This window comes from Stereum hirsutum (assembly GCF_000264905.1).
Source record: "Stereum hirsutum FP-91666 SS1 unplaced genomic scaffold STEHIscaffold_22, whole genome shotgun sequence".
In the NCBI taxonomy this organism is placed as follows: Eukaryota; Fungi; Basidiomycota; class Agaricomycetes; order Russulales; family Stereaceae; genus Stereum; species Stereum hirsutum.
Window position 1 is genome coordinate 387,447 of NW_006763152.1, and position 18,438 is coordinate 405,884.

At 52.0% G+C, this 18,438-nt stretch overlaps 4 protein-coding genes across 4 annotated transcripts; 2 read left to right on the forward strand and 2 right to left on the reverse strand.

Moving 5' to 3' along the window:
- Window positions 1–165: 165 nt before the first annotated feature.
- Window positions 166–7,399, forward strand: STEHIDRAFT_172949 (RhoGAP-domain-containing protein). Its single transcript, XM_007310900.1, has 10 exons — window positions 166–826; window positions 2,224–2,294; window positions 2,618–2,759; window positions 3,141–4,650; window positions 4,736–4,847; window positions 4,971–5,118; window positions 5,193–5,569; window positions 5,629–6,171; window positions 6,229–6,465; window positions 6,521–7,399. Exons 1-10 carry the CDS (start codon window positions 428–430, stop codon window positions 6,663–6,665), a joined length of 3,684 nt encoding a protein of 1,227 aa, XP_007310962.1. The 5' UTR covers window positions 166–427; the 3' UTR covers window positions 6,666–7,399.
- Window positions 7,400–8,211: 812 nt separating this feature from the next.
- Window positions 8,212–12,368, forward strand: STEHIDRAFT_172950 (Phosphoenolpyruvate/pyruvate domain-containing protein). The gene is made up of 7 exons (XM_007310901.1): window positions 8,212–8,489; window positions 8,581–8,810; window positions 8,868–9,036; window positions 9,103–9,166; window positions 9,231–9,424; window positions 9,496–11,987; window positions 12,065–12,368. The coding sequence occupies exons 1-6, from the start codon at window positions 8,353–8,355 to the stop codon at window positions 9,584–9,586; spliced, it is 885 nt and encodes a 294-aa protein (XP_007310963.1). The 5' UTR covers window positions 8,212–8,352; the 3' UTR covers window positions 9,587–11,987; window positions 12,065–12,368.
- A 557-nt stretch (window positions 12,369–12,925) lies between these two features.
- STEHIDRAFT_163232 (uncharacterized protein) lies at window positions 12,926–13,356 on the reverse strand (the record flags this gene model as incomplete). The annotated part of the gene is made up of 3 exons (XM_007310902.1): window positions 12,926–13,164; window positions 13,224–13,244; window positions 13,305–13,356. 3 exons carry the CDS (start codon window positions 13,354–13,356, stop codon window positions 12,926–12,928), a joined length of 312 nt encoding a protein of 103 aa, XP_007310964.1.
- Window positions 13,357–15,718: 2,362 nt separating this feature from the next.
- On the reverse strand, window positions 15,719–17,567 carry STEHIDRAFT_116172 (uncharacterized protein; the record flags this gene model as incomplete). Its single annotated transcript, XM_007310903.1, has 10 exons — window positions 15,719–15,930; window positions 16,004–16,100; window positions 16,189–16,281; window positions 16,358–16,511; window positions 16,568–16,725; window positions 16,784–16,871; window positions 16,937–17,013; window positions 17,179–17,221; window positions 17,284–17,420; window positions 17,490–17,567. The coding sequence occupies 10 exons, from the start codon at window positions 17,565–17,567 to the stop codon at window positions 15,719–15,721; spliced, it is 1,137 nt and encodes a 378-aa protein (XP_007310965.1).
- Between the last annotated feature and the right edge of the window lie 871 nt (window positions 17,568–18,438).

The following is an 18,438-nucleotide window of genomic DNA, read 5'->3' on the forward strand; positions in this document are numbered from 1 at the left end:
CCGCCGAGCCTACCTTATACTTACTCCCTATGCACAAACCCTCTCATCGTCGCAAACGACGAGCAGCACCGACGATAGCAGTGGCCCGAGTCGAAGTTGGGTTACGTAAGATAGCATGGGAAAGGCGGGGAGCGAAAGAGGAAGTGAATTTGAGATTGGAGCGCTGCTGCATTCTCCGCTAGCCGCACAGCCAAACCCAGTCTTTACTCTCCATTTTCCGGCCTTTTCTCTTCTCTCTCTCTTTCATTCCTTTCTTTCCGCCTTGTCTAGCAAGCCCAGCTCTCTTTCTGTTTTCATATACCTCTTTCCTTTTCCTTTCCTCCGAAGCCTTGGGACGACAACGTTCAACGGTCGGAATATTTACACAGGATCTCCATCTGGCCGATATCTAAACCGCATTCCATCTATCAAACAAAGTCCCAGCACGATGTCGATGATGGCCACATCCCCCGCACAACCCCAAACGCAAACACAACATCAGCCCATCCCATCTTCATCATCCTCTTCCACCACCTCCGCCTTATCACCCTCTCTCCCCATCCCCAACACAACCGCCGATGCCCCACTGCCTATCACCCGCTCCACGTCCGTCAAGTTCAAAGATCAGGTCAGCCCGCGCGAACAACAGCAGCAACACGCCCAACAATCTCATGCACACCCGCAACAACAGCAACAGCAGCAAACACCAGAAGTCCACGTCAACGGCTCACCGTTGAAGAAAGGACCTATACAGCGCACGCCGAAGAGCTCGTTACAGGGACAGGGACAGGGACAGGATGAGGCGGCGTGGGGGAAGAATTTTTGGGTGACGCTTGTCGATCCGCAGGTGAGAGTTCTCAGCCTTGGCTTTTGGCTTTTGCTGCGGTTTTTTGGAGACGCTGCTTTACGATGTTTGTGGGGATGGCGATGGCTATTGTTAGGGTTATGATACCGAGGATGGGCTATACGTTGCCTGTAGTGTTATGCTCCGTTGTCGTGTTCGCGACGACCATCACTATCAGCAGCATCATTCTTCGTCTTCCACGCTCGCTCGCTCGCTGTGCGGGTGAACCACTCCCGCGCTTTCTCACAGCCCATAGACGATGTTCGTCCACCCATAAATGACGTTCGTCTATCCCTGCCAGCTCACCCATCATGTTGTCCTTCATCGGTATCGGTCTCGGCATCGATTGTCTCTCTATCCGAGTTCTATAATGTCCTGTCCTGTCCTGTTCATGCTATCTCCTCTTTCTCTGCTACGCTTCGAGCGACATTCACCCCTTGCAACTTAAGTTACCCTCCCCCGCCCGGCGCGCTTTGCCCCGACGCACGATTCTTACGGGCTTCCCACCCCGCTCCGTCGAAGCAAAGCGACGTTATTGCTACGTAGAATTCCTGCGCGTTGCTTGTCCATTGCCGTCGTGGCAATACCGTCGCATATCGCGGCAATGGAATCCTTTGCCGTCGTGGCAATATCCGCGTATGTAGGGACGCGAGAGGTGAGAGGCGAGAGGCGAGAGGAAAGGCGTTCCTGGGCCTATCATAGTTCGAATTTTCGCACCCTTCGTACTCCTGTCCGCTTATGTATTACCAGTCGTCCGTCCGTCTGTGGAGTCTGAGTAGCTTATTAGCAGATTCGTATGTCAGTCTGCTGTTCTTCATGTTCGTCTGGCTGGAGCGCTAGAGGCGTAGAAGCCCGTCACGCTAGACCTTGTCGTTGACATAGACGTAGCCTTGGACGTGCGCAGGGACAAGGGACAGGGACAGGGACATAGCCGAGGCAGGCTTCGAATTCTAAATTCTGATTCTGGCGGACAGCACTGGGTTGAACGTCGGATGCGAATTGCGTTCCGTTGGGGGACGTTGGGGGATGGTGGAAATGTGTGAGGTAGAGAATGAGGTGTGGCGTGTGGGGGCCCCTAGCCCTATACCGCGACCTGAAGCGATTTTGAGTTGACTTGAATTCAGGTTCTTTCGACGCGTTTCTCTCTATTCCTCTTCTTCCCTTTTTTTTTTTTTTTTTTTTTTTTTGGCCTCGTCATGCTCGCGATTCGTGCTCCTCGAACCGAACCGAACCGAACCGAACCTCGTTACTGACAATCTCTATCTCTATCTTATTCTTATTCTTTCTCGGTCGATCGCCACCGTCTTGGTTATTGAAACGCGGCGAAACGAAACGAATCTCATTCAACGGCGGCTATACGGCATGGAACGAAACGAAATGGGATGGGAATGGTATAATAGACCGGCGTGTCGTTTTTCGCTTGTCCGTCGACGGGCGAAGTTAGTTGGGATCCGCCTGTGGGCAATTTCGTGTACGTCCGCTTTTCTATTTTCTGTCTATCTTCTGCTTTCGTTTCGATTCGTATTTCTACTTACACGAACGCGTCTCATCCTGCCACCGACACCGACGCCACCTCCTCCCTCTTCTGTTCTCTACTCTTCCTGTCCGGGTCGCTCCAATTGCCATCGTTCGAACCCGCCGCCTCCTCCCTTCCCCCTCCGTATCCTCACCTTTCTTTCTTTCTTCCTTTCTTTCTTTCTCTACTCTCACATCTCTCTCTCTCTCTCTCCGCCCCAACCTCCTCTGTTCTGTATTCCACATCCTAACTCATCCCCCACCCCCACTCTCGAACAGCCTCCCCCCAAGCGAAGAAGGCGAATGGTGGGAAATAAGCGACAAGACCCGCGGCGGGCTGCCGTATTACTACCATACGAAGACGGGACGGACGGTCTGGGATAAACCGGAGGGGTTCGTTATTCCGTTGACGGTGCTGCAGGTGAGATTTTATTCTCTCATTTTTTCAGGAGGATACTTGGGGTTTTTTTGGGGGGGCGGTTCGTTGTGTCTGGTTTGTTGGTCATCCTGTTTGTCGGTGGCTGGCAGGACGGATAGCAAAAAGGTGTGCGGGGCTTGGTGGTCGCGCGTTTCCGCTTTGGACGTTTATCTCTATTCTACCGAACGTACAGCGACATTTCTCTTGCTGGATTCAGCGCGGCTTTTGGCCCGCTGTGTGGCGCAGAGGGCTTTTTGAGACCGTCCAGCCGGTCTCCTTATCGTCCTTCCTCTAATTCTTCCTGTTCCTCTTCATTTTCTTTCCACCTTTCTCTTAATTTCAATCCTTCTTCCCTTCGTGACTAACCTCCCGTGAATCAAACAGAACACAGCCCTCGGCCGCCGTCTCTCTAAATCCTTCGACTTCACGACGTACGCAGACATCTCTACCTCCGGCACTGGCTCGCCTCCTACCAACTCAGCCGCTGCCACCACATCTTCCCCCTCTACCACCACCGTATCTCCCTCTCCATCCCAGCAACACCAGCAACACCAGCAACAACAACAGCAACCTGACGCATTTCAATCGAACCAAGCACAACAGCCCTCGGCTTGGTCCAACTCTAATAATAATAAAGCAGGACATGGACAACATCATCGGAGGCGCTCGTCGTCTTCTACGCGTGCGCGGTCGCATTCTGCGTCGAAAGCTAATGGTCACGCGAACGGGAATGGAGGCGTCGGGAATGGAGGCGTCGGGAATGGCAATGGCAATGGCAATGGCAACGCAGGGAACGGACATGGGAAGCAAGCACATTCGACCCCGGCGTCACCACAAGGCCTCCAACAACGCAGTCTATCCTCCTCCGAATCAACACATTCTCAATCGTATTCGCACGCGCAGGCACAGTATGCGCAGGTGAGGTCGTATTCATCGCACGGGTACGGACACGGGCATGGAGGACACGCAGGACACGGAGGACATGGGTTGGGATTGGGATTGGGTGTGAGGACGGAGTTGGCGCCGATACCGGGGTCTCCGTACGCCACGGAGAAAGAGGGGAGTACGAATGGGGATGGCGGTAGGGATAGGGAGAGGGAGGGACGTGGGGAGGATAGTGTGCCGGGGACGCCGAGTTCGTCGAGGTTCGGTATGGGAATGGGCTTGGGCGGGTTAGGGAAGAAATCAGGGGAGAGAACGAGGGATCCACCGTCGCCTTCACCTTCACCTTCGAGGCTACGTCTCTCGCCATCCGGGTCTGCGAATGGATCGGGTCCTCCGAGCCCAAGTCCGAGCCCGAGTCCGCAAATGAGACATCCACCGTCGCTCATGCCCGCCACCGCCACCTCTTCCTCTCCATCTCCCTCGCATGGCCATGGTGCAAGCACGAATTCGAATTCGAAGGCAAGCGCAGGTTTCAAACCGAAAAAGGTTCCGCCTCAGTCTCTGAATGCGGCGGTCGAACTTATATCGGGGAGTCCGCCGGGGACGCCTGTATATACGCATTCTCCGGGGGCTGGGTCGGGAGCGGGGTCGCCATTTGGTCCTAGGACGACGCAAAAATCGCCACGGGTGTTCGTAAATGAGGGAAAGGACAAGGAGAAAGAGAAAGAGAAGGAGAAAGAGGGGGATGGGGATACGGTTTCGACGGAGAGTGGGTATGCGTCGCAGGGGGATCGGGAGGGGACGTCTGGGTCGGAGAGGGAGAGGGAGAGGGAGAGAAGGAAGGGGAGTGGGAATGGCGTTGGCGGGGGTGGGGGTGGCACTGGGATGGGGATGAATGGGGGCATGAATGGGGGAGCGGGAACGGCGCTGAATGGGAATGGGAGTGTGAATGTGAGTATGAGTGTGAGGATGAGGGGGAAGGAGATTAGTGGGCCTGTTTTCGATAATGGTAAGTGTGTCTGGTCTTTTTTCGTTACTTTCTTTTGTCCTTGTTGGTGGTGGTGAGGGCGAAGCTGACGGTACGTTGACTATAGAAGCGACGCTGAACCTCAGTCCTGTCAAGTCGAGAGCAGGGGGCAGGCCGATCCCTGTGCAGGGCAAACCGCCGACGCTACAGAAGGGGCAGATCGCGACGTTGAGTACTGGGTGCGTGCGCCTGCCTTGCTCTCTCCGCTCCACGTTCCCGGCGCTCTTTTCACTTGACGCGTTCACTGACATGGATATATGCTACTCATTCGTGGGTGTGATCTGGCCGTTCTCCGAATACAGGCTGTATCCGATCCTACCGCAAGCGCTGGCAGAGGACATACAACAGTTTGTGGAGAGTGATTTCGCGAAGCAGTATTTCTCGACGCATAAGACGGGTTTTATCTTTCGGAGGAAGGTTCCAATGGAGCAGATGATGACTTGGCAAAAGGTCCGTTTATCCCGTTGTTCCTCAACCCCCATCGTAATTTTGATCATTGACTTGATTTTGTGTGCATGCGGCAGACTTCGCTCGCCGGCCCTCTTCTCAACGCGAACCGCTCCCTGCACAAAAACGCCGTCAAATCGTTCAAAATCATCCAACGACTGATGGGCGACACCCGTGGGCCCTCCTTTCGTGGAGGTGGCGGTGGCGGGGGTGAGCAGCTCGCGGCCGTCTCCTCTGCGAACGCGTCGTCCGGCTCGTTCCATTCGTCGAATAGTGCGTCGGGGCATGGCGGTGGCGGTGGCGCAGGGGGGCCTGGTGGATTGGGTGGAGGAGCGGCTGGGAAGGCGTTGTTGGAGGAGGAGAGGTGGTTGCTTGGGGAGGGATTGACGCATGGTGAATTGAGGGACGAGATTTATTGTCAGGTTATGAAGCAGCTGACGGGAAACCCGAATCCGTACGTGCCTCTCCTCTTCATTTTGGTCGCTATATGCGCTAATTCGATGCGGTACATAGCGAAAGCGTCTTCAAAGGCTGGCAGCTCCTCTGTGTCCTCCTGGTCACCTTCCCACCCTCCAAAAACTTTGAAGCCTATCTACACTCCTTCCTCCACCAGCGCACCTCCCAAACCGAATCCCGTGTCGACGTCATGGCGAAATACTGCCTCAAACGCCTCGCCCTCATCGCCAAAAAAGGCCCCCGCGGTAAAGCGCCATCCCTCTCCGAAATCGAAACCGCATCCGACGCCGCCTTCAACCCTTCCACCTTCGGCGAATCGCTCGACTTCATCTTCCGCCTCCAGGAGCGGATATATCCGAGCCAGACGTTCAAGGTCCCGATCGTCTTGCCGTTCTTGGCGGATGGGATTTTGGCGCTGGGCGGGACGAAGAGCGAGGGCATATTTAGGGTGCCCGGGGACGGGGAACAGGTGGGGGAGATGAAGTTGAGGATTGATAAGGGGTATTATACGCTTGAGGGGGTGGACGATCCAAATGTGTTGGCGAGCTTGTTGAAGCTTTGGTTGAGGGAGCTATTGGACCCCTTGGTGCCCGATGAGATGTGCGTTTTTCTTCGTATTCTGCCCGTGCGTACGTGCGTGCTGACGCCTGTTGGTAGGTATAACGATTGTATCACGCACGCGCACGACCCAGAAGCGTGTGTCGCCGTCGTGTCGAGGTTACCGACAATCAATCGCCGCGTCGTCCTCTTCATCGTCTCTTTCCTCCAGATATTCCTCGACGAGCGAATATCGAAGATTACGAAGATGACGTCTGCGAACCTTGCGCTCGTTATGGCTCCGAATCTGCTGAGATGTGATTCGGAGAGTATGGCCGTTGTGTTTACGAATGCTTCGTGAGTCCTACTTCCCTATGAATGAACTGATGCTGATCCTAAAACGGTGTGCTAGGTATGAGCAGACGTTCGTGCATAATCTGCTATTGCACCTTAGGTGTAACGAGGTTGACCCGGACTATAAGCCTCAGCATGGGCTTGGGGCTGTTCCGCAGACACCGCGGCCGTCGAGCTCGAAGGCACGGAACCGACGTACCTAGTCTCACCGCCCGTTAAATTCAACATTCACTTGCAGGCTTGTCCTCCTCCCTTTTCTCTGTTGGTTTCGATACGCTCTGAATGGACATGGCACCTTGCGGCGGGGCGATTTGGCGATTTCTTTGTGGTCTGTTCTGTATGTCTCTTTAAACCTTTGCATCGGCCCTCGTGTTGTGTTCGGCTCGTTCTTTCATTCGTTTTTCTTCGCCCCCAAGCTTTATGCTATTGTTCCATTATTCCTTCTTTCGCATGTGTATGTAGTCGTTCTGCCTCTCTCCTTCGATACACATTCACACTCTTTCCTCTGCCTGCGCACCCTCACTCTGACTCTCATCCTCGCCCAAACCGAATCTTCCTCTCGCCTTCAATGTCCTAGCATGTACCGGACAATCTCACACTCGCTTATTTCACATCCCTCGTCCGTCTCCCGCTTCACCTTCATATACCATTCCATCTCCTCTTCGACCTTCCCAACTTGTAGATTCATTCCAACATGATCCCATGGACTCTTCCGCCGACATATTCCATCTCACTGCATCTCTGGATTAGTAGTAGCCTCTTTTCTTTTCTCGGTTTCTTTGCCTCCGCGCACGCGTTCCTTTTCCTTCCTCCAGTCCCCTCCATCCTTTATCTCTCTGTGTCCTGTGATCACCTTCCTCCCTTGATATCCCATGGCCAGTCCGTCCGTCCTACTCTCTTGCAATACGTATAATCCAATACATGGGGCTCGGTTTCTAATTTATACCCTCCTTCACCATCGCATAACATCCATATCTCGGTTTCGGTTCACGGCACTAACGCCACCCGGAGGGATATCACGTTGGCCTTGCCGAGTTGCACTTCTGCTTCAGGAACGGTAAGTGTTGAGCTCCCTTGGCTTAGAGGACCTATCCGGTCCTGGTCATAGGACTGATGGCAGTCATGTACGTTTTTTCACACCTCGTCATTCTTACCGGGTTTTCTTTATCCGGTACTATACTAACGCGTGAATTCCTATTGTTGCAGAGACAATATGTTCGAAGGCCAACTTCCCTTCTCCCATCTAACTACTGCAGGCCTAGGGAAGTCTTTGGCTTTGATCCGCCTGAGGAGCGTGTTGTTGTCGATGAATCAGCGAGAGAAATTTGCCAGAAGACTGATGCAGACCGCTTGCAGTAAGGCTCTCGATGTTCAGACATCGGCAACGGGTTTGCCATGGCGCTGTGGTTCTCAAGGCCTTGGGTGTACATTTTCCAGCGAATACAAGGGACTACATAGAGTGATGAGCCCTCTTCTTTCAGCTGACGAAGACTAGGCTATGAAGACCGAAAACGTATATCGACCAATGAAGAGAAGCGCCCTCTGCATCAGTCATCCTCGAGGTCGAGTCATTCAAGTCTGGAGTAAAAGGTCGACCCTAAAATGTTTCATCGGTCTTGGTCATCTGGTATTCTTTTGGATATAGCTTTGCGGTCAGGCGGTACTGTGGATCAGTACGATCATATAAATGCAGAGGCTCAAGGGTGTTGTTTTGAATTATCCTTGCATCTTCATCTCACCTCGTCCTCTCCAGTTACCGCTAGCTAGCTCCTCGCTGCTGCTCAGTCTGCACTCAGGTCTTGGACTAGGTGCTTTATAGCTTGTGCTTTCTTGATTGGAAGCTTCTTGATACTCGTTCAACTTGGTAGCTACTTGCTGTATCTCGAAAATATGAGCTCTGGAAACACATTCTCTATGGCTCAGTTCCGCTCTCAGTCGCTGTTCCTCCCGCATAACTTCCGGCAGGTCCTTCGAAACAGCGTTCAAGGCGGGCCTCCCGTTCTCGGATACGCTGTCTTCGTCAACAGGTTCGTTGAACGCTGATCCATTCACTTCTTCCACCTTCCTGTCGCCGTCAAATCCAGACGTATGGACTGACATTCTGCTATGTACGTCTAGCACGCAACAGCTACGATCCGTCGCAGCCCTCGGGTTCGACTTCGTGTGGCTCGACCCGGAACACTCTTCCATGAACGTCGAGACTTTGACCGAATTGATCCATACCGTCAGTTTCGCAAGCGAGGGGCGAACCGTGCCGGTGGTGAGGGTGCCGGGTCATGGTCATGAATGGATCGCTTCGTCGTTGGATGCTGGAGCTGGAGGCATCATGATCCCTCAGATCGACACTGGTGAGCTTACTGTCCGTTCGAGTTTCTATATACCGATAGCTGACTCGTGCCTTGTAGCGGAGCAGGCACGAGAGGTCTGTGCCTCTGTGACGTTCGGAGCAAAGAACGGCGGAACTCGGTCTGTGCCACCGTTCCGTCTCATTCGAGGCGTCACGGATGTGGTGCCAGAGGGTAAGACGATAATCGACGTCTGGAATGAGTATCCAGCCATCATAGCTCAAATCGAGTACGTGCTATCGACCCATCTAATTACGGATACATCCAACAGACAATCTGACGTATGTTCATGCAGGTCTATGAAAGGAGTCGAGAATATCGAGGAGATCTGTCAGGTGGAGAGAATAGATTGCATCTTTGTGCGTCCTTTCTTTCTGTCTCTAGGTCGATGTCACGCTAATATAACTATTACCATCCACGTAGATCGGTCATCTCGATCTTCGTATCAGCATGGGCCTCCCAATGCAACGTGGAGAGGTCGACGAGCCAGAGTACGCCGCCATCGTCAAGAAGGTGAACGATACGGCGACGAAGTATGGCAAGGCTATCGGCGGTTCTGCCTACCCACCCCGGGTGAAGGAACAGGGTGTGGGGAAACATTTCATCTTGATTGCTGGGTGTGTGGACGTTTCCTTTAATTTCTCAGAGTAACGCGGGAGGTCATTTCCTGACTCTGTGTTTGGAATAGCGACGCCCTTCACCTGCAGCAGGATAGGAAGACCCTCGCCAAGGCGCGTGACTTATTCCAAGAACCTGCACTAGAGCGACAGAAATTGTAGTTGTTGGACGAAGTGATAATGGTTGATGTGCGGAGACAATGTATGGACTTTTCCTTCGACTGTACACTGGCATCTCGAATCCAATAGATGGTAGCTCTCACGTATGTTCTCAATCGTCCATGGGAGGGGGTCAGCCGCACTGCAACATTTAGAGTGACTCCATGATCTGATTCAGATATCTAGCAACAGTCTCCGCGCCAGCCTTCACCTCCGCCTGATCCCTAACGATCACCATCTCCATCATCCTCGCAAACTTGTCCGGGTGCCATCTCAGCAACGCATTCCTGACCCTCTGCTTATGTGACTGTCCTTCCGAGTGAAGTGGTGAAAGTATAAAGTCTCGTACGTCAAGGAACGTGATCTCTTCAGCATTGAACGGTGGGTTGGCCATTGGCCATCGGATGCTCACGAATGTGAGGAAGCGTGTCGAACTCGTCGTGGTTGATAAAATTGTAGTCCAATCCGTCTCGTAGGCAGTCCAAGCTTCCAAGATGGCTCGGTCCGACCTTTGTCGACTGCGAGCCTCTCGCTGTGCCTTCTCCTTCCGCTTGTCCTCTTCTCTCGCCCTCTTCTCCTGTTTCTCCCTCTTTCGCCTCTCTTCTCTCTCTCTCTCCTTTCGCTCCCTCTCCATTTCCTTTCGCTCTTCTTCTCTCCTTCGCTCTTCTTCAGCTTTCCTCATCGCCTCCCTAAGCTTCGCCTGTCTCGCACGTTCCTCTTCGATCTTCCTCCTCGCCTCATGATCCTTGGTCCTATATTCCCTCAGCTCCGCCTCCAGCTCTTTCACCTTGATATTTAACAGACCAATCTTCTCGATCGACTCCTTCTTCTCCCGAATATACCTCTGCTCCGCCTCCACTACCTTTTGCATCGCATCCCTCGTCTGCTCCTGTGCATCCTTCTCCGCCGCCTTCACCGCAGTGAGACTCGATTCGAGTTTCCGCTTCGCCTGGTCGCTCCGTGAGAGCTGGCCTTCCGCGTTCTCTCTTCGCATCGTTTCTTCTCGAAGTCGACGTTGGGTGGTGGTCAGATCCTGCTGCGCCATGTCCAGTTCTCCTCGAAGCGTCAACGAGATGTTCTTCTCCGCCTCCAACGACTTCTCCAGACCGGTTCGAAGGTCCTTCTCCACCTTCAGCGTCCTCTGAGCCATCTCCAACTCGATCTCTCGAGTCATCCTGTCCTTCCGCTCAACGTCGAGCTCGAGTAATGCCGCCTCGCGCGCCGGGACTTCCAGCTGCACTGTAACCTCCAGCAATTCGTTCGCCTCCTTCGCCTCCTTCAATTGGTCGCCCAGCTCCTTGGCCTTCTTCTCCTCAACTTCTATCCGCTCCTCCAGCTCGTCCCTTTCGCCCGTAACCACCTCCCTGGTCTTCAACTCCTCCTCCGACAACGCCTTCATCCTCTCCAACTCCCAATCCAACTCTTCTACCCTCCGTACCTCTCCCTCCCACCTCCCCCTCATCTCCTCCCTCTCCGCCACCACCACCTCCTTCACCGCTCTCAACCTCTCGACCTCTCGCTTCGCCTCACCCAACTGTCTCTCCGCCCTCTTCGCCTTCGTCTGCTCGTCCCCGAACTTTTGCAATAGCCTATCTCGAACGTCGTGCGTTTGTTGGAGTTTCAAAGTCAGAGAGGCGAGCTTGGAGTCGAGCGTCAGTTCTTTTGTCTGTATGTCGGAGAGTGTGGCATCGGCCTGGTCTTGGAGTTCGGCCTGCACTGAGGTTCGGACGCGAGACTCGAAGTCCTCCAGGTGGCCCTTCAGGTCTGGATGCGTGTCCGCGAAGTTGAACTTGAACACGGATCCGTCGTCTCCGTCTCCTTCCTCGGACGAACGGAGAGAGTCGTCGAGGGAGTCGAGCCGGTAAGCGAGGTGCTCGAGCATGTGGCGAGGGACTTTTAGGGTGTTCGAGTCCTTTGAACTCGAGAAAGAGGACCAGGGGCGGTCTTCGAAGTGGTCTGGATGAGATGGTTCGGACGTGACGAGGTCATGCGAGAGATCGGCTAGATCGGATATTGTGTGGACGAGCGATCTGAGGAGGTTGTGTAGGTGCGAGGAGAAGGAGGATTCTAGGAGGGTGAGGAGGTCCGGCCATTGAGATTTGTGTGGCGTCGAGAGCGGTGGGCGTTGTGGCGGAGAGTCGAGCACATCCTTGGAGATGATTTGGATGGGCGATGCGAGTTGTGTGGTCGAATATGAAGGAGATGAAGAGGTGAAGTGGCTCGTTGACGTTGTTGGTGTCAGTGTTGGTGTTGGAAGTGAGAAGATGGAGTCGGAAAGGTCGATGCTAGTATTGGCCGAAGACCCGAATGAGGCGTCGGACAAGTACAATGGAGGGTGGACGAAGGAAGGAGAATTCATGCTGCTCCAAATTTTCGTGGTTATATGACTTTCGTATCGCAAGCGCTATGGGTATGCAAAGAATGTAAGCCTTCGGCCTCGATGGTCCCACCAGAAATGGCTCCGGAAACACTGGGACGCACCTCGCTCCGTGTGACAATTCAAAGAGGCGTACAATCTGCTAGCACTTATATTGCACAAAGTCGTCGCTAGGCTACCTCCAAGGTGTTCTGATGTTGTACTCGTGCTCCTAAAGATAGCTGCTTGACACTTAAAGCAGTAGGTCGTCTTTCGAGCAACTTCCGAAACACCCTTGCGTGCGGTTTACACGTGGGAGGTGTATATACTAACGTTGAAGCACAAGTGACGAGATATATTCTTGTAGCGTCCCAGACACGTCGGAGAAGATACGTTCAGTCTTCAGCAGGGGGATATAAGCATGTACGGTGAGCACGTAGAGGAACTGAAGCAAGGAGCCGGCACTAATTTCATCATGAACGCGTCGCGTCGTTCCCCGAAAATGGGCGTTGTTTGCTCTTGTTTGGATAGGTGGCGAGACATCCCTCGCCACGTCAGCGCCGAGATGTTCGTCTAACATCCATCTTGATCGTCTGGTCTTTTCCTTGTTACCTCTCACTTGCCCAACCCCTTTAGCTCACGGCATTCGAACTCTGCTGCAGCGCACGCAGACGAGACTGGACATCTTGATCGTCTGGTCTTTTCCTTGTTACCTCTCACAACGCTGCAGGTATATCGTACGGCATATCTGTACTAGGGCTCGCTTGGGTGGGTCCTTTTCACTATCGCGCTCTCGTTGTCTCCTTCAGCAGCTCGAGGTGCAACCTACCAGTTGATAAGCGTGCATACAACTTCAAGTTGAATCATCATGGCTTGATGCAAAGTGGCAGACCACCACATTATTAGAGAAAGTGACTCTAAGTATAAAGTCTTCGCCACATCCTTCGTTTCCTCACCTCGCAGCTTCATACATATACCTCCTCCGACTAGCAAACCGGAGCACTACCGTAATTCGTTGCGGAACTACCCTTCCCCCTGCTCGAGCAGCACTTCACCATCGCACCAGTGTCGACGCTGTTGCCAGCGGGACCTGAGTACGGCCAGCACTCGGTCGAAACTTCGTTGAAGTACGCCTTCTGGTTCACGGCGGCGCAACAGTCCTTCGTGACTTGGTAGTTGGCGCATCCTGAGCCGTCGAGAGCGTCGGTGCAGATCTCTGGGTCACCTAGAATTATCACAATGTCAACATGGCTCGATGACCACGAAGGAAGACAAGTTGTTTACCACGACGGAGAAGGGAAGCGTCTGAAGTAGGAGTGATGTCAGCTCGGTGTACATCGTCGGGATAGGCTGGTGTATACTCACTGGCAACATTCATGATTGTCAAGTAGACAACGCAGAGAGCGACCGAGGACATGAAACGTGCAGAGAACATCTATGGCAGCGTTTGCTAGGAAGGGTATTTGGGAGAGATAGGATTTGACGAGGAGGAGGATGGTGAGGGAGTTCGAGCGGACTGACCTGATATTTATAGGTAACCGTCCGTACGGGTACGTCTACTTCGTCTCTTGAGATCGGTCACTGGGTGGGTTTCTCTCCACGCGAATCTTGGTATGTGGGGTTCCCTGCACATGGATTGTAACTCACCGTACAGTGCACATCCACACCCAATATTCACCGTTGATATTGGGGTTCGAGCTGGTAGTTCTATCAGTCGTCCAAAGACCTCCACCTCCGTGCATTTCCCCTCAATCATTCGCGATCGAGAGAATCGAGAGCATGATGGATAATATCATTATGTTCGTGCTTACTCATCCACTATGAAAGAGGTCGAAGTGATCGTCGAGCCTTTCAAGGACTTCTGTACTCTGTCGACGGTGTCGCCGTTTTGTTCACAAACTGGCTCTAAGTGTAGTGTCACACCAAAATAGCCCGAAGCTTTCACGAAGATCCATCGCAGCCATAGAGACAATCGAATGCAGGGCAACTTCGCTGCCATACCTTTGTGCTGGCCTGGTACTAATACATGAGCCGTGCTCACACGACGTTTTGAGCGCCTCATATTGAGCGTGTGAGATATAAATAACCGTGATGTACTGAAGGACCCCGCTTCTTTGGACTCCTATCTTGCGGCGGTGAAGTGATCTTTGGCAACAATGATAGTTTTCGGGCACGTTTCGCTAACTCGTCTGCCTCTGATGGCGTTGCGACGATCATGCACAGGACAGGGAAATGATCTTGCCAGAGTTGTGTGTACCCCTCTTTCACCTGGACAAAATAACTCTCGATGCACTACTTCTAGTAATATGCAAGGAGAATACACCGTCACTTCACAGTGTATCCTTTGGTGAGAGATGGCAAGTGGACAATGAGAATGATGGTCGGTGCCACCGCCACAACACTACTCATCCTGGCCGGCGTCTATTTTCCGAAACACTCAGAACTGAGAAAACATATCTCCCAGTCAGCGAATGATCAACTGACCAGAGTGATCTCGCCCGCCTTGTGTCGTCCAGGTGAGGAGACTGCCAAGATATTGTGCACTTGTGTACCAGTTGTCATTTTGACGGTTCAGCCTTGGGAGCTGTCGACCCACCGTCTTTGATTTGATTCATTCCAAAGGGCTCCTTTGGATTCGTGAAGAGAGTCAAGCAATCCCCCTCTCGTATGATACCTTTGCTGAGACCGAAGCTGCCATATTCCGCTGGGTGTTATACGGGATGTCTTTGGTGTTTCCTCGAGCACTGACTGTTCGATTTATCGTGCAAGCATACCTTCCGGTGAGTGAGCTCCGTCTCATTTCCAGCCCATTAGCTCATGTATCCAGCCCAGACATTTCACGACCCCACCTCTACATAGGAGATGTATTCCGAATGCACTGCCGTATTAAGCTCGAATGAAACGCAGCCCATCGCGGTGAGCGCTTGTTCACCCGTAAGTATTCAGATGATATATCCACTCGAAATCACTGTGAACTGCGCCGCCGTCAACCAGCAGGCGTACTTCAACGAGGCAGAGAAGCAGTGCCAGCCGTACGGTGGACATCTCGGGAACAGCGTCGACACGGGTGCTATGGTTAAGTGCTGCTCGAGCAGGGGTCGCGGAAGCAAGGCTGTCTAGCTGATACGATCATGAAGCTTTGAGGAGGACGGGGTAGAGACTGGATGGTGCGCGGTGTTGAGCGGCGAACGTATACTTACTATTAATATCTTCGACGACTTCCGAGGACTTGATTATTTATGGGCACCGGCTTCGGTCGAACGTTATGATGAGCACGATGTTGAATGAACCAGTTATTTGACGGATTATTTAGACCTGTAAGGCTTGTGAAGTCGAAATCACAACCTCCTTTGCTTCTTTTACATTCCCGTATATCAGATATGAGTGGTCGTAGGGCGATGGTGTTCCGAATGCTGTTGGGGCAAATAATTCATGGGAAGGAACGGACGGTAAGCCTCTCAATAAAATACTTTTCTTTCACACAAGGCTATTCACCCTGTCATTAGATCAACGGTGGTGCGAGGAGAATGAAGCATGTTTTTTGATCAACCAGGTCATACTCGGAGCAGGACTTTCTAAGAGTCATCTAGTGCGTGTGCCATCCATCTACGAGATTGGAATCAGTAGTACAAGAGATTGGAGTTTCAAAAAAAGAAAACGAGACAAATGTTCACAGCGAAGCTCACTTGAGACGCCAATGTAAAAGATAAGAAGGAGAGAAGAACAGGAAGAGCATGTAGGTAAAAGGGCATCTAAGTTGAGCCGTTCATATAGACAGCTCAAACGTTTGCGTCCAAGGAAACCTTGAGGTAGCGTTTCTCATCCGTATGCACAGGCAAGGAGCTAACCAGTCTATCCGCGGAGAGTTCACTGTCCCGATCGTGGAGATTAACGTTGTGAGATTCAGCATATTTGGCCCTGCCGGAGGCTTTGATTTCTTCGGTGATCTCCCACACGATGGAGAACAATCGAGCATTGGGCTTGACGGACACTATGTGAATATGAGTGTGGTTGTTCAATCAGTCTACCGTGCAATGCCGTGCAAGAAAGACCTATCCTCGTACTTGTTCGCTTTCCGAGAGGACTGTCCTTGAGGTATACGTCCACAGTCACTTGGATAAGCTCCCCAGCGTTGGCTTCTGGGCTGACTTGGTGACTAATCTGAAAAGAAAACATCCAACATCAGGCAATTGATCCGTGGCGTTTTCGTGTTTGCCCTTTTCTTCGCACAAAAAAAAAGCAACTCTACCTTCTCGAGGAACGTCTTGAATTCAGTCATGCGGGTTCTGTCTGCTTTCAACCCTTTCACAATATCTGCCTCGGATTCCGCCCAATTCTGGAGCTGTGCAACCAAATGTTAGACATACCATTACGGGCCGCCCTGTCAATCAATCAGGACGAATTGTAATGGGTCTCACCCGCAATGTCCCAAAACAATCCCTAATCTTGTTCCGGGCGCGGTCGAGCGAGCGCCTTACTTCGGAAGTTTCCACGTCGTGCGCGAGGATTTCCAGGCGGTCTAAAGTGACAGTTGCGGCGGATTCGAGAGTGGCGAATGTCTCGTCGAACGTCCTGCTCGGTCGGTGAATGTTAGAAACATTGCAGCACAATATACGTTTAGGACTCACTCTTTGATCGCCGCAAGGTCATCTTGACTGGAAGTCTTTTGGTGCCACAGGAGGCGACAGGCCATAACCAATTGAAGGGACTCCCGGAGGTATGGCCTGCGAACAGAATTAACTTGCTTGACAAGTCTCGTGAAGGTCGTCGAAGAGAGTTCCATGGTCTGATCTCATGCCGATCATCAACATTCAAATCAACTTCTCGATTATGGAAACACTCACATGGTCCATCAAAATTGTGTGCTTGTGTTGGAGGGCGACTATATCCACCTTTTCTTCCTGAAGTTGGGTGGAGACAGTCTCCAAGAAGCTGAGTATCGCAGAACTGCGATAAGAGCGCTAGCCCATATATACCGCGCGAGGGGTAAGACCTACTTCGTCGCATCCTGCAATGCATTGGTCAAATTCTTTGGTAAACTCCACTTAGGATATTTCTCCGGGTGCGAGGACATCTCCATTGTTGAATTTATCATTATGGAAGACTCCATAGTCATGCCAATAACCTTCTACATTGCTTATGTTAGTCCCTTGTGGGGCATCGCGTTGTTGCACAATTAGAATCTTACCTCCGTATCATTGGTACGTTTCCTCCAGAGTTTGGAGCGTAAGGTACTCACAACCCCAGAGAGCGTTCGGTAGCATTTCTTCGCTGTATCTCGCCTGATAGTAAAATATACAGTTGAGAATTTTTGAGCTTGTTCTTAGCAAACTGATTTACTTACCCTTCGTGTGGTATCTTCTCGAGGCCCTTCTTTATCCGTCCGACGAAAAAAGAAAGGAAAGACATGTTCCCACTCGTACTATCGGAGGGATCCCAGGTCTCCTCATCCTCTGGTAGTCTACTTCCACCGCAAGCCGTCTGGAGAGATAATCACCCGCTGTGTGAGTTCAACGGCGTCTCAACCATATGAAGAAAGCTGTGCAGTACCTTGTAGATTTCGGTGCGCTTGACTTCCAAGACTTGGCTCATGAACACCGTCCTTTGAGTGACGAAAGTCTTCTTCATTTCTATCGTCTCATTGACCTCAAAGAGCGTTTCAAATTGACGGCACAAGGCAATCCGATTCTCCACGTGGTCAGTGAGTGTGAAGAGAAACCTGTCGCGGAATAGATAAGGACTCAATGATCAGCTTACCGTAAATAAGCATGATATCGAGACGCGAAGGAGCCAGGGGAATGACTTGCCCTTCAAGCCAGTCAATAGCGTCCATATACTTCATATACCTGCTCCACCCGTCATCATCAGTCTTGAGCACTGACACATCGGAGTCGTGGATGTTATTATTGATAGCATCCCAGATGATCTGCGACACCTTGAGAACATCAAGGAAGTCTTCGAAGTAGTACTCGGATGAGCAGAGATCGGCCCCGATGTACTGTACCATTCAGAACGGTTCGCCACCCACTTGTGACCGTGACCAAAAACCTCACATTTCGCCACACCAGACGCTCATTGTGACCTGTGACCACACCCATTTTTCACCGCCTTCTCCGTACCATAGCTACTGAGTGTATGTCCTTCTAAATCAATCAAAATTCCTCTAAATATTCAGCTGTACTTATGACAAGGCTGCGTAGCGTACTTAAGTACTTAGACACTTATAGCGGAGTTTAAAATATTTGTGGTACACGTAAGGCCACTCAGGTCATTTGCGCCACATGAGCGCAAATTGTTCGAGACATCCTGGTCTCACCCACATTTTGCTTGCTTGTTGTTCCCTCCGCCTGCAGACACTCATCAGTATGCCACCTCCTGCAGCTGACAGTAGCTCCCATGAATTAAAGAATCTCCTCGACATGCCCCCTCATGCGAGAGAAGCTCTCCTTCCAGCTCCTGATTCCGGTGTTCTCGACTTCCTCAAGTTCGGACTCCCGGT